The sequence below is a fragment of the Ascaphus truei genome, chromosome 5 (assembly GCF_040206685.1).
Source record: "Ascaphus truei isolate aAscTru1 chromosome 5, aAscTru1.hap1, whole genome shotgun sequence".
NCBI classification, from domain to species: domain Eukaryota; kingdom Metazoa; phylum Chordata; class Amphibia; order Anura; family Ascaphidae; genus Ascaphus; species Ascaphus truei.
The window spans coordinates 276085594-276108008 of record NC_134487.1 but is presented as its reverse complement, the minus strand read 5'-3'; the positions used below and the strand labels follow the sequence as shown (position 1 = coordinate 276108008).

At 43.0% G+C, this 22415-nt stretch overlaps 2 protein-coding genes across 2 annotated transcripts in view; one reads left to right on the top strand and one right to left on the bottom strand.

Annotated features, from left to right (window-relative positions):
• The window catches only part of MFAP3 (microfibril associated protein 3), a 6467-nt gene extending 5787 nt beyond the window's left edge, over positions 1 to 680 (bottom strand). The window contains exon 1 of the mRNA XM_075602150.1: positions 494 to 680. The gene's annotated coding sequence lies outside the window, so the exon portion shown is untranslated. The remainder of the gene's footprint in view (positions 1 to 493) is intronic.
• On the top strand, positions 596 to 22415 carry FAM114A2 (family with sequence similarity 114 member A2). Its single transcript, XM_075602149.1, has 14 exons — positions 596 to 752; positions 2608 to 2843; positions 3620 to 3713; positions 4941 to 5051; positions 5903 to 6009; positions 8604 to 8738; positions 10847 to 11005; positions 11669 to 11789; positions 12854 to 12933; positions 14214 to 14336; positions 17770 to 17906; positions 19328 to 19400; positions 20097 to 20150; positions 20393 to 22415. Exons 2-14 carry the CDS (start codon positions 2619 to 2621, stop codon positions 20477 to 20479), a joined length of 1506 nt encoding a protein of 501 aa, XP_075458264.1. The 5' UTR covers positions 596 to 752; positions 2608 to 2618; the 3' UTR covers positions 20480 to 22415.

Below are 22415 nucleotides of genomic sequence, written 5' to 3'. Positions count from 1 at the left end.
GTAGGTTTATCATACACATTTTAAGTTAAGTTATGGTGGACATATATCTACATACACATACAATTTTTTGGCGAACTCCTTAGAGACACCTCACAGGCCCCTCGGTGTTCCCAACCCCCTGTTGGGGATCACAAAGCTAAACTAATTTAGGGGAAGGTCACACATCTTTAGTTTTTATCCTTGAATCGGGCCTTTCTACTGGCTTGTTCCTTCAAGCAGCTAATGACTCTGAAGTACAGTGTATCTTTGGAAAGTTAGTGATGTACGAGTGGGGTCGTGACTATGACATTTTATCGTGACCACGAAAGCGTTAACCGGGTAATACGGTTATATAAACACACAGGTTACTGATGTGATCAAGACAGCGATCCTAAATGGGGGAAATAAACATAACACTATAGAAATCCCAGTATGTGAAAAGATCACACCGTGATCCCGGCAGGGATTTGTTGTGCGGTATATCCGAGCTTGCAGCCCCACCCACCACTCTCACCCGCTCTCTCCTTTGCAATCCCCAGTTATTCACACGGTATCGTCATGAAGAGCAGTAACCGACACCAAGCTTTCTCCGTGTCCGCCCGGAAGTGGTTCCCTCTTGGTGACAGAGCGCTTCCGGGTTAGAAGGCCGCGGTCGCTTCCGCCTCCCGGTTGTTGTGGTGTTCGGGAGCTGTCAGCGACGTGTCGAGTTGGACTGTGTTCCCATGTGACGTCACCGCAGCGCTTAACGGCTAAAGTACAGGAGAGGGACCGAGGTAACACTACTAGTACACACATATATATATATATATATATATATATATATATATATATATATATATATATATTATATACATATATATTTTTGTGTATATATATATATATATATATCTGTGTGTATAATATATATTTATAAACGTACGTGTGTGTATATATATATATATATATATAATATATATTTATAAACGTGTGTGTGTGTGTATATATATATAATCAAAAACGAATAGACGATACTGTTCTGTGGCTAACGAAATGCTTTTATTTGTGCGAGCTTTCAAGATACACTGATCTCTTCTTCCGGTGGTGTTACAATAAATAAAGCAGGCAAGGGGTTTACTAAAAAAAACAGTGTTTAACAGGCCAACCCCCCTCACCCCCACACTTACCTCGGCTCTGGCGTCAGGCAACATGCTGTCACATGACCTTGCCTCGTTGCCATGGCGACGCGTGTGGAGCCAAGGTAAGTAAAGGTTTACAGAGACCCTGCAGCTCCTTAATTTAAGTGCCTTCGGGAAGCTCGCGGGGCCTCTGTAAACCGTGCCCCCTCCCCCCACAGGCAATCTCGAGCCCCCCCAGTTTGCGCACTGCTAGTGTATAATATATATATATATATATATATATATATTAGATAAAGACCCCTGGTCCCCAATGAGTGCATGTATAAATACACAACACATAACAATACATAGGCAATGTAGTCAATAACTAGGGCAGCCTAATTATTGATCAGCTATTTTCAAATCAATGTGGGTTGAGCAGTAATCATTTGATATACACAGTAATCAAAGGGTTATATAGGACAGCGATGTGGTACCCACTAGTAACCCCGCACGCACTGATCAATAACTGATTATCAGTGAACAGCAATCAATGTATAATAATAAGATGACATTATAAATCAATATAAGTAAGTATAGGATCCAGGGCACTTCGGATTTGCAAACCTGGATCCTCTACTTATTTACACGTATCCTGAGAATACACCAGACAGATTTTTTCCTGAACCACGGAACACCGGTACTTTAAACGCAAGTATATTGCTAACATTATAGCATTTAAGGTGTGCAAGACTAAAACCTCTGACCATATTATAAATCAATATCCACGATGAGTTAATCAATAGAACCCTGATTTCTTTAGATCTATGGGGGGGGGGGGGGGGGGGGTCGGGGTAGTCGCTATTCTCTGTGTGGGGTAACTGCATTAACTGCCTTTTAAGTTGGTGCCAGCTAACGCCGGATCGGGTGTGTTAACTGAGAAGGAGGTTACTGAATCTTTGCCCCTCTATAAAAATTTTGTAAAACTCGGTCAAATGTTTGCTCAGAATTTCTCCTTCAATTATTTATGCCAACACTAATGACTCCAAATGCACTTGAGTTAACCCTGATTCGATGTCAAACATGCAGGATTTATGCATAGATATTTCTTAATGAATAGATGTTTTTGCACTGACCATATTGGGGTTTAATGACTACGCCCCTCTGCATTGTTTCTGAACTCTGCCTGGCTTTATGCATTCCCCTCACCGGTCTCGTAATGCAGGGGTGCCCAACTCCAGTCCCCAAAAGGTGAGGTTTTAAGGATATCCGTGCTTCAGCACAGGTGGCTCAAGTATCGATTGCGCCACCTGTGCTGAAGCAGGGATATCCTTAACACCTGACCTGTTGGGGGGTCGAGAGGACTGGAGTTGAGCACCCCTGTAGTAATGTACAGTATACATTTTTTTTATAATGTAATTAATAAAAGCTATACAGTATTTGGTTGTGCTCACCCTTTTCCCCTTTAGCTTGCTGCACATAGATCAGATGATCTGTCCCCTTGATGCTCCTTGTAATCCTCTCCTTTCATCAGATGTTCTAAGCATGGCTGAAAAAGACAGCAGTGAGAACAGTAGGGGCGGGAGTCTGCCCCAGGAGGACGAGGAAGATACAGCTGCCGTTTCGGGACCCAGCGAGGGCAGTGCCAAAGACGAGAGAGAGACTGGCACCGAACCTATGGCCATAACCCGCAAACGCCCCGAGGCCAAATCCAGCAGTGTGTCAGCAGAGGAGGAGGAGGAGGATAGTGGACCAGGGCAGCAGGATCCAGTAAGAGCACGTGGAAGGGGTTTATACTCGGGAAAAGGGAAGGGTTACAGGAGGAATTCTGTCTGCTCAACAACTTTGAGTTGTTGAGTAATTGGGATCACACCTACTGAGCCCAATAATAAGATAAAAAGCTTTACACCTGATTTATGACCTTGCAGAAGTGAGGTAAGGTCAGGGTTGTGCTGCTTCAGGGGAAGCAGCATCCATATTGATTAGTGATGCTTTCAGTGCACTTTTGCCTTCGTCTGTCCCGATGATATCATATACTGTAGTAATGGTGGCCATCTGTAGACTCCGCAAAAGACGATAGAGAAATCTCTGTAGCTGGACTTGTTACAATCCTGGTAATAAAACGCAAACACTTTCAAGCAAAATGGATTTGTATGGTGAGGTGCTAGTGCATCCAATATATACTTAGTGGGGCTAGAAGGTTAGTTAACATTGCTGCGTTAATGCACAAATGGCGTAGTGTATCTTTAAGCTTCTATTTGTGAAGGGCAGGTGTTGGGGGTACTTTGCTTAGTTGATAAGCCTATAAATATAGCTCTACCGTGAGGCCTTTTGTTGGGGGGTACACTTTAGGCCTCTGATTCAATATGCAGTGAAGACATATTTTCCGTGCTGGGGAAGTGTTCAGCTCTATACATTCGAATGGGACTAAAATCTTCTCCATCTCAGGGGAGAAGTCTGCACAGCATATTGAACAGGGGGCCGTATTTAGTCATACTTTTGAATGTGATGCTTACTGCTTCCCTTCCCATCTTTATTTAATAAAGGATTCTGGGACTAAGTCTCCATCAACATGGGGATATTGGGGAAACTGGGGCAAGTCCTTGATTTCCACAGCTTCAGCAACCGTGGCTACTGTCGGTAAGTTGTAGTGGTAAAAACGAAAATCTTTTGAGCTGTTTTCTTCGACTTTCGTAATAATTTGGATTCAGTACTAATTTTGCACCGTTTTGGGTGTTCTCTTTTGATTTGATGATTTACTTTTGATATTGCACTGTAAATTACAAGGGTACCGACAATTTCCGACACAGGGCAACGATGCAGACAAGGTTATATAAATGCCCTTGCTGCAAACAATTCATTGAATGGTAATGTATTTCCAGGACTGTACACAATACTGTATTCTAGTCCCTATTTGGTATGGTGAGAGGTCAGTAGTACGCAGTAACCCATAATTAACAGCGTTACACTGTATAGAATAGGGGCCTATGTGAGATCTTACCAGCATGATGGTGGCAGCACTGCCTTTTCTCTTTGTTTGGTATAGCTTCCCCCATAAAGCCCAACATCCTTACATGTATCCTCAGATCATTCTTCACTTCACATTGTCTGCTATTCACATTTAAATAAGTAGGGTTCATTACTGAAGGCAGTGACATATTTTGTGCTACTGACTAAAAATCAGACAAACATCTAAAGGTTTGATAACTGCCCCACTTGGCTTGGTTTTGTGTTTTCCAGCCTTATGATAAACATAACTACATTAGTGCACTTTTCATATGGAGTACGGAAAATCTTTTTTGACATACTTCGGATTCAACTACATCTGGGGGGTGGGGGGGTGGTGGCATTTTTGTATGCCAGCACTAGTACTTGTTTCATTTCATTTACCCGAGACTAACCTTCCAAAGACTGATATGACATCTTCAGACCCTGCAAGTTTCTGCATCTTGTGAGCAGTCTTTCTATTTAGCGTTTATACAAGATGTGTCTGTCCACTCTGCCCCTTACCAAAGAGTAACACAACCGCTTAACTTACAGTTTGGGAATCCTAATCTAGCACAATGGTCTGTAAACTCAGATAACAGTGAAACGAAATCCAAGTATACATTTCTGGGAAAGTGATAATCCACGCATGAGTCGGGACACCATCAAATAATCTTGGCATGTCCTGTGAAAGAAAATAGTGTAGAACAGTTGCCATGACAAACAAACTGTATATATAGTATTAAGATGTTTCAATGTTGTTATATCGCTAATCGTGCAAAAAAAAACACATCTAGAAAAAGTGTGAAAGGGTTTAAAGAGTTTTTTTTCGGACACGAGGGTTATTTAATCCCTCAACTACGCCACCTTTTCTTCCCATAGGTCATGGTATTTCCAGCGCTATAGAGAAAGCGGAGACCACCCTGGGGATTCCCAGCCCTGTGGAGCTCTCAGTTGGAGGACATGGGGAGGCTAAAGAAGGTGACACACAAGGTAAAATAAATAAATAAAATCCCTTTTTTGGGGGACGTTTTGCTGCTAGAATTGACATGTGCGTCAAATTACTTCGTAAAACATTAACAACTTTATTTCATATATAAACTTTATTTCATATAGCACATTTCTCCCAATGGGACACAAAGCGCTTCACAATTACAGTATAGTGTGCGGTGCGCAGCACATAGGAATATTAAAGACACAGTCCCTGCCCAGATGATCTTACACTCTATGTTTTTGGTGTCTGAGGCACAGGGAGAGAAAGGTCACAAGGAGCTGACACCGGGAATTGAACCAGGTTCCCTCTGCTTCACACTCAGTGTCGTTACTCACTGAGCCACTCCTCCCTTTAACAAAAGAATAATGACTTGTTGAGAAGTGAACCTGTAACTGAATCTGCAGTAGACCCTGTGATCTTAGCGTGTCTTTTAGTAGCCCAGCAAGAAAACGCCCAATTAGACTGAATAATATAGTAGTAATAATGAATTTCCCCACAATGGAATATTCCCCCATGCACATTTTATTATATTGTTTGTTATTTTTATAGGACTAGCGATGTACAAAGTCAACACCGTTTAATTAAGAAAAAAGGCCATACAGAGGAATGATAATAAAATATATCAAAGAGTGCAGCAGAAGTCTAAGTAAATGTTGGACAACCTTACAATGTATGTGATTAGTATGTAGTGAGACTTACCGTGACAGTAATAAACTTGTCACACCCACTGCATCCAAGATGAGACATTCCTATCGCTCATTTTAACATTTGCCCTCAGAGCTTTGTAGATCAGCCTGGGTTGCAGTATGATCATTACTATATTAAAGCAGGCTTCTCCCACTCACTCAAGGTGTTGATGCTGGGGAGAGCAGTGCTGCCGCAGAGGGGGAGAGCTCATCCCCCATTACAGGAGCGCTGGGTTTCTTCTCCAGCTTCTCCACAGCAGTGCAAAGCACGGTAAGTACAGAAAAGACAGAGTATATTTACCTAAGCAGTGCTGGCTCCGCAGGCCAACAAGCCACCTTTCTATCCTCTGTGTCCTCGTATAACAGAGTCAAGTATGCCTTTTGCCGTGGTGCAATGCACTTGTTCTCAGGACTCCGCTAGAAAGCTATCCATCCGCCATGGAAATCTTGCGGTGTGTTTCAGCCCCCACTGGGCATGAAGGAGTTAACGAGCAGTAATAATTTATTGGAGCCTACATTGCTAAACATTCATGTATATTGTTATTTCATTATTTATCAAATGTTTTACCAGGAAGTAATGCATTGAGATTTATCTCTCGTTTTCAAGTATGTCCTGGGGTTTGTTGAGATTGGAATTGCAAACCCACATGCAAAGACACACAGAGCCCTGTAAAACTCTACATTTATCCCACTACCATCACACCAATATATTTTCAGCCTCCCGATACACAGCAACGGCTCGGCCAGATTATTGCGATGAGCATAGTATAGGTGAGATGGCACTAAAAGCCTTTGGGCAATCAGTTCTATGGTTTAGTGATATAAAAAAGTAATGCGTATAAAACAATGGGATTATCACCAATTAGCAAAAGTTAGTTACAATGCACAGTGAGTACAACATCTGAGATAAAATAACCAGTTGACATAGATTAGTAAAAACAAAGAGTAGTGATGCACTAAATCATAACTTCCAATGATAAATCTAAAGTTCACAGTGACAGTAATTGCCCTTTAACCCAGCTGCCTGGCTTCAGGCCTCGCTAAAAAAAGTCTTTTGTGTCACAGATTAAGGAATAAAATCCTTGGGTGCATTAAAACAAAGAATATATAGTGTGGTAGGTTAGTAAAAAATGAGTAGAATAGTAGAGGGTGGGATATGCATTCACAGAATAAGTACTTGTTAAATTGCAGAAATGCAAAAGATCCCTCCAACACAAAATACCCTGTAACCATTTACACACACACACACACACACACACACACACACACACACACACACACACACACACACACACACACACACACACACACACACACACACACACACACACACACACACACACACACCTCCAGTCCTCAAAGGTCACCAACTGATCAGTTGTTCAGTCGTTGATGTCCTTAATACCTGACCTGTTGGTGGCCCCTGAGGACTGGAGTTAGCCACCCCTGCTGGAGAGCTTGGAGCAGCAGTGCTGGCTTCCTCCATCTCTCACTTGTGTATAATGTCTGCCACCTGTACACCAAAATAGAGAACTACTGCACACTGTTTAATACATTCTATTATTGTTATGGGGGGGACATGCAGAGAATATAAGGTGTATGGAAAGACGGTAAAACCAACGTTCGGGCCATCATAAAGGGGTCCAGCAAAATGGAAAACACTGACCTTTTAGTGTGCACCCCGAAGGTGTCGAGGTAACTAGGGGACAAATTTTTAAAAAAATGGCACGAAAAGAGATACAAAAAACAATGCAGAGAGAAAGCGAACTGGAAGTGTATCCGTCCATGACGCTGTAATGCCCAGGTATTGAGTCCTTTATGGCAGTATATTAGTAGGACCAAAATAAGCCTAGTTGCAAAAGTCTAATATAGCATCTGACCGAGGACACAAAAAAACCCAAGTCCCTACTAATCCAATTGTATTTTTTGGACCTTTCTCACCATTAAAAATAGAATAACCAGTACGGTAAGAAGGAAGGCGGGATGGGGGGTAGGAAAAGAACTCTTACGTCTGCCTAATAATAGTGGTAGAGGTGCATTGAAGGGATGAATGGTATTATTGAAAAAGAAAGAAGGAAAGGATCCCTCCTTGGCTGCACTCACAACCAACGTAGGAATAGGATATATTGGTAGAATATAAAACTTAACTATAATACAGAAAATAGACAGCACTCTAAGATAAATAACTGGAACAGTAATGTGCAGGGTGCAAGGAACAAAAGGGGGACCCAATTTCCCCCCGAAACAATAGTATAATACAATCCCAGCACTCACTGACTACATGAAAAACAGTAACATTGATGGAATGTCAAAAGCAAACACTTGATTTAATATAAGCACAAGATAACTCCGAGCTGGAGTGACGCCGACCCCAGCGGGTGTATTAGAACCCTATTGAACCAGTGGAAAGGGTAAATATCACACAGGGTCAGGGAGTGGGGTAAACAAAACCAAAAAAAAGGTAAAAAAGAGGGGGAAGCGAAAACAAGTTCTAGCGGGGGGGGGGGGGGGTTGGTATAGGTTGGTATACAATTTTTTTTGTATTTGAAATAACCTGTCGTACAGCGCGGCTGCCAGAATGGGGGGGGAGGGGGAGAAGACAGTGGGGCGCAGACAAAAAAGTTTGTGCACCCCTGCCCTAACTTATGATACACAACATTTGCTAGTCAAAATACACAATATGTAGAAGCAGCAACAATAATTGGAGCCCTCTTCTCCTCCTCCTCCTCCTCCTCCTCCTCCTCTTGTTCTTCTCCTCTTCATTATCCTGTAATGCTCAGCCCCGCTTCAGATGGGCTTTGGTTCGTACACAGCATGTGCTGATCTGAGCTGATTATCCCTTGATGCTTATGTTTTCTTGGTTAGGGGAAGACCGTTCTCACCGGGGGACTGGATGCCCTGGAGTTTATTGGAAAAAAGACAATGGACGTGATCGCTGAGGGAGACCCCGGCTTCAAGAAGACCAAAGGACTTATGAACAGGAACTCCACATTGTCCCACGTAGGTCATGACCTTGAACCATAACACTTTGCTCAACGACACAGAAGAAAGGCTTAAACGTTAGGCTATAAAATCATCAATGGTGACCTCATTTTGCATACATTACTCCACTACCTTAGGTCCGGTACTCCTATTTCATACACTTAATATATTGTATGTTATGTACAGTTTGATACTGCAGCCTCTTTATTTCATACCTGAAGCCGGATTACAGGAAAAAAAGAAATGCAGCCCCAAGCATAACCTCTCAACTCGGCTGACTTGATATCTGATTATATAACTCCAGTAATAACCGATCTTGTGCAAAGATCATTTGTTTCTGACTACTTTTTTCCTCTTGACTTCTATTTCCATTGCCAGCTTCTACAGCCTCTAACCCCGGAGTGGCTAACACCAGTCCTCAAGGGCCACCAACATGTCAGGAATTAAGGATATCCCTGCTTCAGCACAGGTGGCTCAATCAATGACACAGGGGTGGCTATTGAGAACTAAAGTTGGCCACCACTGGTGTAGAGTGAAACTAGACTTCCTAACGTACAGTATTGTGAAGAAATCTTTAAAAAAAAAAAGAGAAATATGGGATACAGCCTTTCTTCAGAGATTGTCACTTGAGCCAATCAGTGGCTCAGTCACCTGACCTGTTGGTGGCCCTTGAGGACTGGCGTTGGCTACCCCTGCTCTAGATATTCTTAAACGTAGGGGAGCGTGGTATCAGACCGAAGGAAAAAAATAAGAACAAAATATAGCGTAATATATTCTTCAATTGGGGGGAAATTCCATAAATTGCAATTACGCACATATTCCTACATTTTATAAGTAAAATCCAAACAGTGGTAATATCAGCAAAGGTGTTCTGGTAATAAGCAAACTTAGGAACCACAGAGAGGAATGCGTCTTGGTGTCTCATGAGACCGCTGGTATCCCAGATGTGCAGGAAGTCCCGGATGGTCTGACGGTGAAGGAGAGAATTGCCTCTCTTGTCTTTCTTTCTCCATCTCCCAGACTCAACGCGTTTCACCATGAAGGCTTCATCAGGATTTAATGTCTACTGATTTATGGAATTTCCCCCCCAATCTAAAAATGTATTACACCAGGGGTTCACAAACTATTGGAGTCGCGTCCCCCCGGTGCTCGCACCCCCCTTAACTAGTTTTGCCATGGCGACGCGTCACACCACACATCTGAATCCCGGAAACTAAAGTTACAGAGGCCTCACGCGATCCACCGGCATTTAATTAAAATGCCTTGGGGAAGAGTGCGTGACCTCTGCAACCTCCCACACTCCCCCAGGAAAATCTCGCACCCCCCTAGGCGGGCGTACCCCCCAGTTTGCGCACCCCTGTTTTACACTATATTGTGCTCGTTCTTCACTTTTGTCTGATACCGCGCTCCGCTATGTTGAAGAATATCTGTAGAAGAACTAAAGGAACAGTTCTAGGAGGGTTCGAGCAGCAGTATCATTCTACTATTCTGAAACATATCTGATTCTTGATTTCACTTATATCTAATTTAACACGTGCACTATCACATTAGTATATGCACTATTATTATTCTCATTTCTATTTTATATTTCGCGGTTTATTAACACCCTGAATTCACTCTCAATTTAGATTAGTCACGTACACTGTGTGTCTTTATTCTATATTACCAATAGGAGCGACAAATTGTATAGTGTGAGTTGTCCTGCTCTAGGCCATGATTTTATCATTATTGTGGTAATACTTCAATAGTCTTGACCTGATATTAAGGCTTTATGGATAGTGCATTTTATATGGCTACACAACAGAGAAATAGTTCCAGTATATAATTTAACATTTTATTTTTAACAATCTAAAGGAAAAAAATAGAAACTTGAATTTCTTAAATAGAAAATAATTGCAAACGACATCACGCACTAATACTTTAATTTACTTATTGTAGGAAGGTTCGGCAATTCTTAACAGCTTGCCATGTCTTACATTGCAGATGCCTCCAGCACACAGCGCATAGATTAAAGAGCAGACTGCTATAACCAGCAGTGGATGTAGGGATTTTCTACAGGGAGTAGCAGTGTCCTTCAGGGAACTGGTTTCATGACTGTCCTGGTCTCTCTGCCGATTCCATTGCAGGTTCTGCGAGAGGCAAAGGAGAGAGAAGAGCAGCGCGTCAGCAGCGATGTTACTATGGAGACGGAGAGGAAAGCACACTATGGGTTATTATTTGACGAGTACCAGGGACTGGCGCACCTTGAGGCTTTGGAGATTCTGTCAAGAGAGAGTGAGGCCAAGGTTAGAGGTCACTGCCTTACCAAACTTCCCTGCGTTATATTTCCACACACAACACCGTTTGTCTCTTGAGTGTAAAAGTGTCAGAGATTCAAGGGATCAAAAGTTCTCTGTCAATACAAGGGGGGTAAGGAGAGCTTAATATAGACCATCCAGTTTTATTCTACTGCTGGATGACCTGGTAACAAGTAGAAAACGCATATGGGCCCTTATTCAAAGGTCTTCCCAGTGCTGACTGGAGAAGAGAACTCCATTCAAATAAATGGGCCAAAAATGTTCTCCAGCATGGTGAAGCCGCTTCACGGCATAATAGGGGGTAATAAAATAAATAAAGATGTGGTGCTGGAACAGTGTGCGTCTCCCCACAACAGAGTCATATAGTAGCAAAGAGACAAACGAAAACCTGTACCCAGAGTGTCAAAAACTCACAGGTCATCAGGAGAATCCTAGAAGAGATCTCTGTACTTTGTAATTTCATGTATGAACAACTAGCCTATTAAAAGGTATCACAAACGACAACGATTCTTAACCCTTTCGCCGCAATGCGTTGCAGTTCCTTTTGGAAGCAGATCGGTTAAATCAGCCTTAAAACTGATATCCCTCAATGCCATTTATGCCCATGTGTTATCCCGCCTCACTCTTCTCCTTTACTCTGCACACTCCCAGGTGAAGTCTATTCTCGGGGCTCTCTCAGGGGAGCAGCTCGCAGCATTGAAGTTGGAGCTGGAACCGTTGAAAGAAACATTCTCCTTGGAGGAGTTTGACGATGAGGAGGAGGCGGAGAAGGGTAACGTTCTCTCCCAGAGTCCTCGTGTGAAAGTGACCTACAGAACTAGATGGGGAAAATAACCGTTCACCGGACAAACCACTTCTTTTATCTCTGTTCTGCAGATGTATTATACCAGGAGTGGATAACTCCAGTGCTCAAGGGCCACCAACAGGTCAGGTTTTCAGGATATCCCTGCTTCAGCACAGGTGGCTCAATCAGTTGCTCAGATTGAGTCACCTGTGTTGAAGCAGGGATATCCTGAAAACCTGACCCGTTGGTAGCCCTTGAGGACTAGAGTTGACAACCCCCTGTATTATACCATTCTCCTGTGCCATTTCTACCTTTATAGTTGTACTATTACCCCCTTATTCTGCAACACAGCCCGTAGACACATTTAGTGTAATACTATATTATTACATTTAGTGTAATGCTGTACACTACAGGCATACCCCGCATTAACGTACGCAATGGGACCGGAGCATGTATGTAAAGTGAAAATGTACTTAAAGTGAAGCACTACTTTTTTTTACACTTATTGATGCATGTACTGTACTGCAATCGTCATATACGTGCATAACTGATGTAAATAACGCATGTGTAACAGGCTCTATAGTCTCCCTGCTTGCGCACAGCTTCGGTACAGGTAGGGAGCTGGTATTGCTGTTCAGGACGTGCTGACAGGCGCATGCGCGAGCTGCCGTTTTCCTATTGAGCGATATGTCCTTACTCGCAAGTGTACTTAAAGTGAGTGTCCTTAAACAGGGGTATGCCTGTATATTAGATGGAGGAAGCTTCCCTTTAATCTGTGTTTTCATGCGGCTGCATTAACACCTGCTAATTCATCTACGGGAAAACTGATTCTTGTTTTTCACCCTGAAAGCCTGCTGAATGCGTTTGCTAGTTCTCATAGAAGCTCAGATAGGCAAAGTGTGCCTGCCGCACCTTACCAGTAACTGCGTAGAGCAGCTCTAACGGAGATGATGACAGCTTTCACAGTTAATGTTAATTATTTAGCTTTAGGTTTCATCCTACAGTGACTTGGTATTGAGCTCTGCCACGTCCTAACCAATCTCTTCCTGCAGGAGATGAAGATTTTATCCAGGATGTAACTGTGCTTTTTCAGGAGTTGCACATCTCTGCCAAGCCAGAGAAACTGACCAGAGTGAGTGTTCTTATCTTTGTTCCAGCACCCATTCACTTACTGCACGTTTCCCAGAATCCCTGGCTGCAGCGGAAGCAATGTATGCTAATGGATAATGAGGGGTTAATGCAGGGTTGCAGACTTGTCGGAGACATGTGAATGTGCTCACAAGTGATATTTTTATTTACTGTACACTGAAAGGTGAAGGGGTTGTGTCACTTTTTTACTCATCATAACTTATATAATGTGTGGTTGAAACCTATTTCAATACCATGCAATATTCATGCTGGGACCATACCATGAATAGTGATGTACATGTAGTTATTTTCATTAGTTATATGTTATAGTTATAGTTGTTATAGATTTGCACATTTTTTCGCAAGTAGTTCACCCAGTAGTATACACACTAAATTCCAAGGGTACAGTACATGTGAAAGCTAATAACCATATTGTAGGTTATAAGTCATTTAGAGATTGTAAAAGTGAGGGGGGATATGGCCGAGTGGGTTTACTCTTCGGAAACGTCAGGATATGCAGTAGAGTCAGAAGGCTGGGTTGCCGTGTTGGTTCTTTATTCCAGGTGTGCACAAACTGGGGGGTGCGAAATTCTGTTGGGGGATGGTGCGGCGCTTACGGAGGCCCCGCGCTCTTCCCTACAACATTTAAATTAAATGCTGGCGGAATGCACAAGGCCTCTAAGTCCCTTAGACGGTTGCTTCGGGTGACGCATCGCCATGGCAAATGACGCCGTGGGGTCACATGACGTTGTGTTGCCATGGCAACGCAATGTCACATGACATCAGAAAACGCAGGAAATAAGGTAAAGGGGGGGGGGAGCGCGAGCAGGGGTGGAGAGCAGGCAGGGGGGCGCAGTCAAAAAAGTTTATGCGCCTCTGCTTTATTTCATGTAATAAATTAACAAAGCAGAGAGAGTTGGTAGTATGGTAGTTTTTATTTGACCAAGAGATAGTTAAGAAGATACAAGCTATTGAACTTCCCAAGGTACTTGTACCTGCAAAATATTTTTCTCCTGTGCAATTTCATTCAAGACCACCAAGTGGCATGGCCGTGAACTGTGCTCATCTTCACACAGTTATTATACAGTACTAGTGATAACTCTACTTCTGTTCCCTTCTAGAGTATGTTAAAATCAATCAATATGAGTACTTTGAGCTATATATGCACTGTTAAATCTCTTTTGTAGCAAATCATTTCCACTTCATGTCAATGTCTCCTTATAGGTAACCTCTCAAGTGCTTGCTCTGATACATTACAGCAGCTGACATCTCTTGACATTTCAGGCCCGGAAAGCAGCCTACGACTGGATGGCCAAACTCGAGGAGGAGGAAGAGAACAAAGAAAGCGGAAAAGCGGAACAGATGGACTCGGAAGCTGCAGAGGAACATAAGAAAACTACTGTAGAGGTAACAAAGAAAGCAAAGGCCGGAAATCAGGAACCTCCTCTTATTTATATGAAGCCAGCTAACGGTCTCAGTGGGATGGGTCTCGGGGGTCCTGAATATAACTACTTTTTCTGTTCACTAACCTTAGCTTCCACTTTTTCATTTTTGTACTCACAATTTTTCCTTCATAATACTAAGCAAAGAATGATGGGTAACCGTGTTGGTCCTTCCATGTAGTAACAAAGGAGGGAGAGGGAGGAGGTAGTATGATACCTTTTATTGGACCAACAAGTACAGTAGGGCCCGCTTCTCAGCGATTTGCTTCTCGGCGCTCCGCTAATACGGCGGTACTGCTTCCTCACTTCACCCATGCATTTGTCATGTTTCCACGCATGCGCAGAAGGGGCTGCCCGACTCTGAGCATGCACAGAAGGGGTCACACGACTCTGTGCATGCGCAGAATGCTGCATTCTGGGACGGAGGAGGGACCGGATATCGCCGGTGAACATAGCTTTTTTTTTATGCAGCGCGCACAGATACTATGTTCCGCTTTTCGGGAGGGGGCTGGAACCGAACCCGCCATATAAGTGGGGCCCGAAGTATTTGATATGTTACAAAAGCTTGTAACATGTCAACTACTTGTTGGTCCACTAAACGGTATCATACCCCCTACTCCCTTTCCCTCCTTTGTTACTACATAATACTAAGGGAATTGTATTTCTTTTGCCAGTTTTACTTGCACTGAATTGCGGATAGCATGAATGCTTCATTCATTTAACCCTTTTGGCACTTTCATATATTTCACGCTTCCTTGTTGTTCAGTCCCAGCCTGCTACTTTCTCTCGAAATAGTGAAGATGTAATGAGAAATATTCTGTGTTTAGTGTAGTTACCTGCTTTACCTTGATGTCGTTAGCAGGCTTAAATACCTTTTTTTGATCAAAAGATGCAACTAAATGACTCCTTTGTGAAAAGACTTGGGATCAAAAATGTAAAATGTCACTCATACATTGTAAGTCGATTTGGAAAGAAGCGCAGGGTTTTTGTATTTGCTTTCCATAAATGTGCATTTCTGCCAACATAAATATAGAGCTAAAGGGTATCTAAAGAGTTTTGCTTCATTGTTTAGGGCTTTGGTTCTCAACGGTGCATTTAAAATTCTCTTCAACACGTCTTCTGCCGTCAGTGTCTTTATGATAACTCTCCGCATATCAATGCTGAACGCCATTTAGATTTATTTTAGCATTTTTTGTTATATGCTATAGACCAGGGGTTGCCAACTCCAGTCCTCAAGAGCAACCAACAGGTCAGGTTTTCAAGATATCCCTGCTTCAGCACAGGTGGCTCAGTCTTCCACTGAAAACACACTCAGTTCCTTCAAGCTTAAAACTAAAAACCCACTATATATATCAATAGGAGTGCTACTAGGTAGTGACCTAATGCAGGGGTGCGCAAACTTTTCTTGCTGCGCCCCCCCTGTCTGCCCTCCTCCTTTCTCGCACCCCCTTACCTCGGAGCCGCGTAAAATGACGCCGCGGGGTCGTGTGACATCACGTGACACGCGGGGTCATTTGACGTCACATAACCATGGAAACCGTGACATCACATGACCCCATGGTCACGCTCCCTCAAGCCGGCTGAATCTCGGTAAGTAGAGGTTGCAGAGGCCTCGCGCGGTCCCTCTGTATTTAATTTAAATGCTTTGGAGAAGAGCGCGGGACCTCTGCAACCGCCCGTGCTCCCCCCCCCCAAAAAAAATCTTGCACACCCCTGACCTAAAGTATACAACAAAAGACAACCAAATCCAACATGACAAATTATTAAATTAAATACAATCTGTTATTCTTCTCATAAGTAAAGGGTCATCAGTCAGTCCTTTGGCCAAAGCATTATAAGCCAGCAACCAGGTCACAGTTAACCCTTTACTGCAGGTCCTACACTGGCTGCACGTTCTCTTTGCCTCTTTACTGGAGGAAGACGTCTCTCAGTAGACACAGGTATATATCAGGACCTGACAATTAAAGTGGGGGTGGGTGAGCTTAAAACCAAGGAGGAAGGGTCACAAATCTCCCAATAGTTGTTTAAAAAGTTGTTTAGGCCTTAAAAATAATAGACACGTATGAATCATTTAAAATCATTTATGCAAGTCTGAAAACGTTCCTTTCTTTGCGCTTACAGTAGGGAATTTGAATACAGGTTGGAGATTATCGGGCTTCTTTGTACTGTCTTGTAAGAGATGTGTGCAAAGGTACGCAATGGAGACTGGTTTTAAGGTGAAATTAAATAAGGCTTTATTGCGCCTGTTACTTTAAACACAGCAAACATGTGAAGATCCACAAACAAAATCTGCTCCACGTTGGAGTATATTTACACTTGTAGTCCAGCGATTCACCAGCCAAAATCATAGAGACATTTATATATATATAGACAGACATAGATAATCAGTCTTATAAGAAAAGTGTTATCTGTCTCGTAGTTGTAGGGGGAAGGCTTCTCTCTTTCCTGGATTGCTGCCTTTCCCTCAGGTTATCTCAGCATTCAGGTGTAGAAGTCTTGTGAGCTCCAGACATCTCTGATCCCTCTATCAGTCTCATCTGTGAGACTCAGGAACCTCTGCTCTGTCTGTTTCCTTGGTCAACCCAGTTGTGGACTAAGGAATCTCTCTTCCTTTCTCAAAGGCAGACTTTTCTAACCAACCTCTAATCTGCCAGGTGGTGTTGGTTAATTGACTACCAGCAGTTAACCACCACACTGCTGGATTAGAGGCACCTTTTTGAACAGGGACAAATCCCCTGTTACATGTCTCAACAGTTATGTTTGCGAACATTGCCAAACTGCCAATGAAAGGTCGAAATAATGAAGCAATGACACTTATCAGACCACAAAAAAAAGTTATTTTGCTAACTACCTTTCCCTTGATTTTACCATCCCGATCAATGTAAAAAACAAACAAAAGTTTTCTACATTCGAGTAAAAGAAATAAATATTTTCAAATTAATATTTGGAAGGCCAGTATCAAGAAACGTTCTCAAAGCTGCTTCATAAACCTGGCCTCATTGATGAATCGTAGAAGTTGTAGTAACATAGAATGCATTTTCCATGGTGTTTAGAGTTGTTTTTAATATGGCCTTGGTCTTAAATGTCTATTATTAAAGGCATATATTAAATAGCATGTGAAAAAGAGCTGGAAAGGGGAGTGTTTTCACTTGGTACAGGTATGTTTTCTTGATATATGTTGTGGAATCAATGTCAGTAACATTGTATTTTACAAGCCCTAACCTCATACCTGCAAACCAATACCAAGTTGATGGGAAAAGTAGGGAATATATTTGAATGGGTTCAGATGCAAATGGCAGACGTGGGTTCATTCTAGGTCATGGTAACCCTTGTCATGAGTACCTCTTGCCTTTGAGATCCTCCTCCGGCATATTGATCTTTGTGTTCTCCTGTGGCAGGATATCCATGAGTTTGCTATCCGGAGCCTGGCAGAGCTGAGCGCCTGCTCTATGGAAATGTTCCACAAAGCGGCCACACTGATCCTGCACGGACAGACTCCGGTGCCAGCAGTTGCACGAGGCAAAGCACTGTCACAGTGAGTATACAGCGCCTTACTGCCCTGCAATCCAACTGCAGTCATTATGTGAACATTGTAAATACGTTCTCCGTCACAGCTATGGAGCAGACGTAAATAATACCATATCTCTAACAGGGTTTGTTATGCGAGGACTGCTGCGTTCGGTCCTTTATCTTGCTTTTTACGGCATGAATTGGACAACATTTTTATTTCAAAGACACAATTTGTATTATTTCTTTGATGTGCAGGGTAAGGCTTAATGGATAATTTTGTGGTGTTTAGCTTTTATGTTCTAAAAATGTTTTGCATTTATTGGCTTCTTTAGGATGAGTAAGACTAAGTACCACTCGGCCTTCCATTGTTCCAAGGCATGTGGCACCCTGTTAACACATAAGATGCAAAGGCGGTTAACCCTATCATAAAACCTTGACCTCTGTCAAATGTTTGGGTGTTGCTTACATTGACATTTCAAACATATGTCACAGAGTCAGATACGCGTAGGAAACTGCTCCCCAGGCAGTGAGTTATTGTGACTGAAAGTACCTACCCACATCCTTTTCACATGAATCACGCAGGATCTCCATGCTGGGACCATGCAGGATCTCCATGCTGGGAACATGCAGGATCTCCATGCTGGGAACATGCAGGATCTCCATGCTGGGAACATACAGGATCTCCATGCTGGGACCATGCAGGATCTCCATGCTGGGACCATGCAGGCGCTCCATGCTGGGATCATGCAGGCTGTCCATGCTGGGACCATGCAGGCTCTCCATGCTGGGACCATGCAGGATCTGCATGCTGGGACCACGCAGGATCTGCATGCTGGGACCACGCAGGGTATGCATGCTGGGCCACGCTGGATCTCCATGCTGAGACCATGCAGGATATCCGGGACCATGCAGGATGTCCATGCTGAGACCATGCCGGTTCTCCTCTCTGGGACCATGCAGGATCTCCATGCTGGGACCATGCAGGCGCTCCATGCTGGGATCATGCAGGCTGTCCATGCTGGGACCATGCAGGCTCTCCATGCTGGGACCATGCAGGATCTGCATGCTGGGACCACGCAGGATCTGCATGCTGGGACCACGCAGGGTATGCATGCTGGGCCACGCTGGATCTCCATGCTGAGACCATGCAGGATATCCGGGACCATGCAGGATGTCCATGCTGAGACCATGCCGGTTCTCCTCTCTGGGACCGTGCAGGTTCTCCATTCTGGGACCATGCAGGTTCTCCATGCTGGAACCATGCAGGTTCTCCATTCTGGGGCCATGCAGGTTCTCCATGCTGGAACCATGCAGGTTCTCCATGCTGGAGCCATGCACTGCTTATTGTCATGCAGGGTGCATTTTGCAGCTCCTGTCTCATTATCTGGAGGTTAGCACAGGGTGTAATGTTATTCATGGACTTAGAGAGATTGTATCTTTCCGTAGGATGACTATCACACTGTGCAAAGAGCTCTCACAGCTTTCAAAGAGGATAACCACGCTCCTGACATCCATAGGGGTAAGTGAGGTGCAGCAGTGGAAGTGTTAATCATATTTTTATTGTCCGCTGTACTAAAATACACAGGCAAAATAAATGCCCGGGTTCTCTCTTTGTTTCTGTCATTGATCATACATGATAAGTTGTGTCAGCTATCTCCATCCAACTCTGATGGTTTGAAGATAGTCCTCATCAACCATGCAAGCAGAAAACCGACAGAATACAGAAACACGTGAAATGCTATTCGAACCCCTGTGCTTCAGTGAAATATATCAATGGTTTATTTGTGAGTTCCTTCAAATTACAGGGAGGATTTCTGAGAACGTCAGAGTGGGATGTTTAGAGAAGACAGTTCCATTGGCAGTCTCCTGCTCCTGCTGGTTGACGTGTAATACTTGCAGCTAATCTGAGCAGCTTTGAGCGAGAGCGCGAGCGAGAGTGTTTTTAGTAAGAACCAACATCTTTACTTGAATGAAAAGAGGAGAGAGGAAACTGTAGAAAAGACGAGAGAAGCTGGCTGACTAAGACATGTTACTGTTACTTCTTTCATGCAGCAGATTGTTCAAGGATCTTTAACCCTAATGTAGTTATTAAGCATGTGACTCCTGATGAGATTCTGGACCTGTCTAGGTGCTTCCACCGTTAGTTGTGCTGTAATGTGTGTGAATTTTTGAAGATGACTGCACATTGCTCTAATAACGTTTAATTTCCATGCAGGCTACAGAAAAGTCCGAAATTTTGAATCCATTAATTACCGGAGTGTTTCTAGAGGTGAGTTTGTTGAGTAAACATGCTGATGTTCCTCACGCAGCACAGGGATGACCTTCACCTGGTTCTGTCATCATCTTCATCGCTCGCAGCCAATGAAAAATCAGGGAATAATAGTTATGATTGGAAGAATTTGTAATAATATAGTATAATGGCTTCATCGAAGTAGGATTTCCTGACCCATTATGGAAACCCCACTCTCTATTTCTTACCGTAACCATTCGTGTCTTGTCTTTCCTCCCCAGGCCTCTAACAGTGCTTCCTACATCCAAGATGCTTTCCAACTCCTGCTGCCAGTACTTGAAATCTCCCACATCCAGAGTCGGACTTAAGTCTTCCTTTCATTTTTTGGGTAGCCCTTTTTCACTGCTGTGACAGCTACTCTCCTGGAGCATCCCTGGAATCCCAGTGACCTTTTACCCAGTTCTCCGTTCCAGGCTGTCATTTCCTTACCCTAAGCTCTCCCCAAGGCTAAAGGAATTGAAGAGCAAAATTGAACACCCTAACGGACGAGCAGAGTGGAAACCTTCAGAAAGTCTGAACAGCCAGGCAGTGAATGAAAGGAACTTGGGTTGGACCTAGATAGTTACCTGATTTCAAAGGCATTATCCTGTATCATCACAATGCTCTTTTTTAAATTCCACCACAGACCGGTGTGGACATGTAACCAGGGTGCAAGAATGCTGCAGATATATGGGAAATCCGAACGTCCTCCACCCAAAGTTTTGGTGTTAATTGTAACGAGGTGGTGTTTTTCAGACATGATTGCAATCGTGTGTCTCCCTCTCCAGCATTACCTCTCTCTCCCAATGTGTCGCTTGCCCCAATAATAACGAAGGATTAAAGGTGCTGTCCCACATAGGGCAAAAGTTAACTAATTGCATCAATAGGTGTCTTTGATGTTCAAAAATGTTCTTGATGTTAAAAAAACCCAACAAAAAACAACAAAAGTGTGAGTATTGATATTTTTGGAAACTCTTGTTTTCTCTACTTCAGAGATTAATGTAAATACATGATGCACACCCCCACCCTGTCAGAAGGGAAATAGGCTTATAAATGCGGATCCAAGAAGGCAAAGAAATGGTAGAAGATTAGGGAACTTAAACACATTTTAAATGGAGATATACGTTGTTTAACCCTTTCGCTGCCATGCGTTGATGGACTCTGCATTATTTTGTTAGTTCTGCTGGGCTTGAATCCTAAGATTTGGAAATGGTGCAAAAACAGACCACCAACAGAAGGAGGAAACGTAGAGCACTTCCTGTTGTAAAAAGACCCCACACTTTTTATTAGCACTAGCACACTGGGCAAAGATGTGGCTCAAAGTGCATGAAATTCGTGGCATACACCTACAAACAAGTAAATGCAGAGTTCAGAATAACAATGCGCCAGGGATTAATAAACGCTTCATCAGACACAAATCAAACCTCCCTCTCAAAATACCTGAAATATAACACTAATTAAACTAGACTTTTAGGTTTCATATGAGCAAGAATAATGCTCAACTTTATAATTATACTTAATATCGCTATTTATTTTATGTTTGCTATAAGCCTTTTTTTTTCTTTACAGATTATGGGGGATATATATTAAAGTGTCTCAGCTGTATTAGCAATAGTTTTGCCCCGTTTTGCAGCTGGAAGACTTTGATACATGAGCTCCTATCTGGGTTATTCCATAAACTCTAATAGTGCCGATCGGGGCACTATCGCAGCTTAATGAATAACCTCCCATGTACAGTAAAGCAAAGTGTCTGCAACACACATGCACGAGAACAGTTATTGATATTTGGTAGTGCCCGGCCCTTTTGATCTACAACTTTGAGTAATACTGTAGCTTAATTGGGTCTTGAGTTGATCACTTGCATTAGTTGCTGACATTGGCTTCAGCAACAGTTTTTTTTATTTTGTTATCCACGCAAAACAAGTTAGATACAGTATGTGTTTTGTTGTAATTGGGGATAGGTTTGAGTTGTTTCTTTGCTTCAATAAAGTGGAAGGGAAGAATTTCCTTGTTGCTTTGTGTGCTAATGTGCGGGTATTTCACCCACACGCCCTGCTCTGTGCCACCCAAAAAACGTACCCAAGAATGTCAGGACCAAACCCACATTTTGGAATTCCTAACCCACGCCTTTATTAAAAGAGGTTATACTGTCTCTCTAGACTGTAAAAGCAGGACTAACTGCGGGGAGTATATATATCCATGTCTAGTTTCCATTCGTTCATTTTATCAGTGAAAACACATTAATAAACAATATTAAACTTTTCA